The 1,426-nt window shown below is 36.4% G+C and overlaps 1 protein-coding gene across 1 annotated transcript in view; it reads left to right on the plus strand.

Annotated features, from left to right (window-relative positions):
* Positions 1-385: 385 nt before the first annotated feature.
* LOC144965934 (photoreceptor-specific nuclear receptor-like) overlaps positions 386-1,426 on the plus strand; it is a 40,696-nt gene continuing 39,655 nt past the window's right edge. The window contains exon 1 of the mRNA XM_078901806.1: positions 386-1,426. This exon is cut by the window's right edge and continues 65 nt beyond it. Coding sequence (XP_078757932.1) covers positions 1,089-1,426 — 338 coding nt within the window. The 5' untranslated portion in view covers positions 386-1,088.

Consider the following 1,426-nt stretch of genomic DNA (forward strand, 5'->3'; position numbering starts at 1 on the left):
GACATAGTCATAGCGGCTACGGCGATTGAAAAAGACGGATCATCTTTTTACGATCCGTGTATCTGAGAAATTACGAGAATCTCTTTATTTTAACACCCCCTGTATAATAAGTGGATGTTATGATAATGATGGTTATAGAATTATTGTCAATTTATTGTTCCATAAATATAGACAGCGACTCGCATTGGTCGCGAACAGATGAGACAGAAAATAGAGGCAGACAAACAGACAGATCATCGCGTTCTTTGGCAACGCCCACTTGTCGTTGACCCCACCCCCTCGCAGCGCAGTCATAACACACAACAGGAGTCAGTGAGTGTGTGCTGGGTGTGTTGTCGTCCCCTGGGAGAGGGAGGCTGACTTGAAGTGTCAACCGTCGTCTCCTTATAAACAAACGGTCCTGACAGTAACGACCACCTCACCAACCACCTCTAGGAGGTTTGCGGTTTATCGTCATCTATAGTCTCACATTTATGGGTTCCTTTATTATTCTATTTCAACTGGATTTATAAAGACATAATCTATTACAGTTAGTTCATAAAGAGTTTATATTTCCAAATCTCTGAGCTCGTTTTGTGTTAGAAGTTATTTGTACTTTGTTATGTGGATTTATTATTTGAACAAACAAACAAAAGATAACACAAACAGTATTGAACATATTTAATTATCTGTTTAGTACTTTATGAAATCAAATCTTTAAATCCTTGTGAATTTAAGGATTACTATTATATAATAATTTAAAAAAAAAACAACAGAAAACACAGTTTTGAAGTTTAAATTATGTTTTGAATCTATATTATGTGAATTCGACCTGGTGTAATTTGCGACTTTATGTGATTAAAAAAAAAAAAACAACTTTAAAATGGTTTAATTTACTTGTCAATGTTCAAAATTTAATCAAAAGAAGTTTCACGGAATTCATTTCAACAACCTTGAAATTCAAATCTACGAAATAATCAAAAATAAATTTTGGAGAGAAAAAAAAATTGAAACATTTGATCGACACAGTTAATTTGATATTATTGACCGAGTTCGAAAAAGAAAAAAAAAAAAAAAAGGAAAATAGATTAGAAAACGCAAGTAGGAAAATGTTCCAGGATCCTCCACCTAACAGCCAACACGACCCCTGTCTCAGTAGTGTTGTAAGCAGTAGTATTAATAGTAACAGCAATAACAACATCATCAACAGCATCAACAACAACACTAGCAGTACCATGCTGTTTAATACAAACCCACTCACCAGCAGTTTCTGCAGCATTGGAAACAGCAGCAGCAACAATAACAGCATAAACAACAACAACAACAGCAATTTGAGTAGTGAATGTGGCAGCAGCAGCAGCAGTAGTATCATCTCCGGCAGTAACAATGAGACGACCTCCATCACGGGGGCTCCAGCACTGCCCTGCCCACTGATTACCCCTTACCC

The sequence above is a fragment of the Berghia stephanieae genome, chromosome 2 (assembly GCF_034508935.2).
Source record: "Berghia stephanieae isolate SIO BIC M18660-M18661 chromosome 2, UCSD_Bste_1.3, whole genome shotgun sequence".
In the NCBI taxonomy this organism is placed as follows: Eukaryota; Metazoa; Mollusca; class Gastropoda; order Nudibranchia; family Aeolidiidae; genus Berghia; species Berghia stephanieae.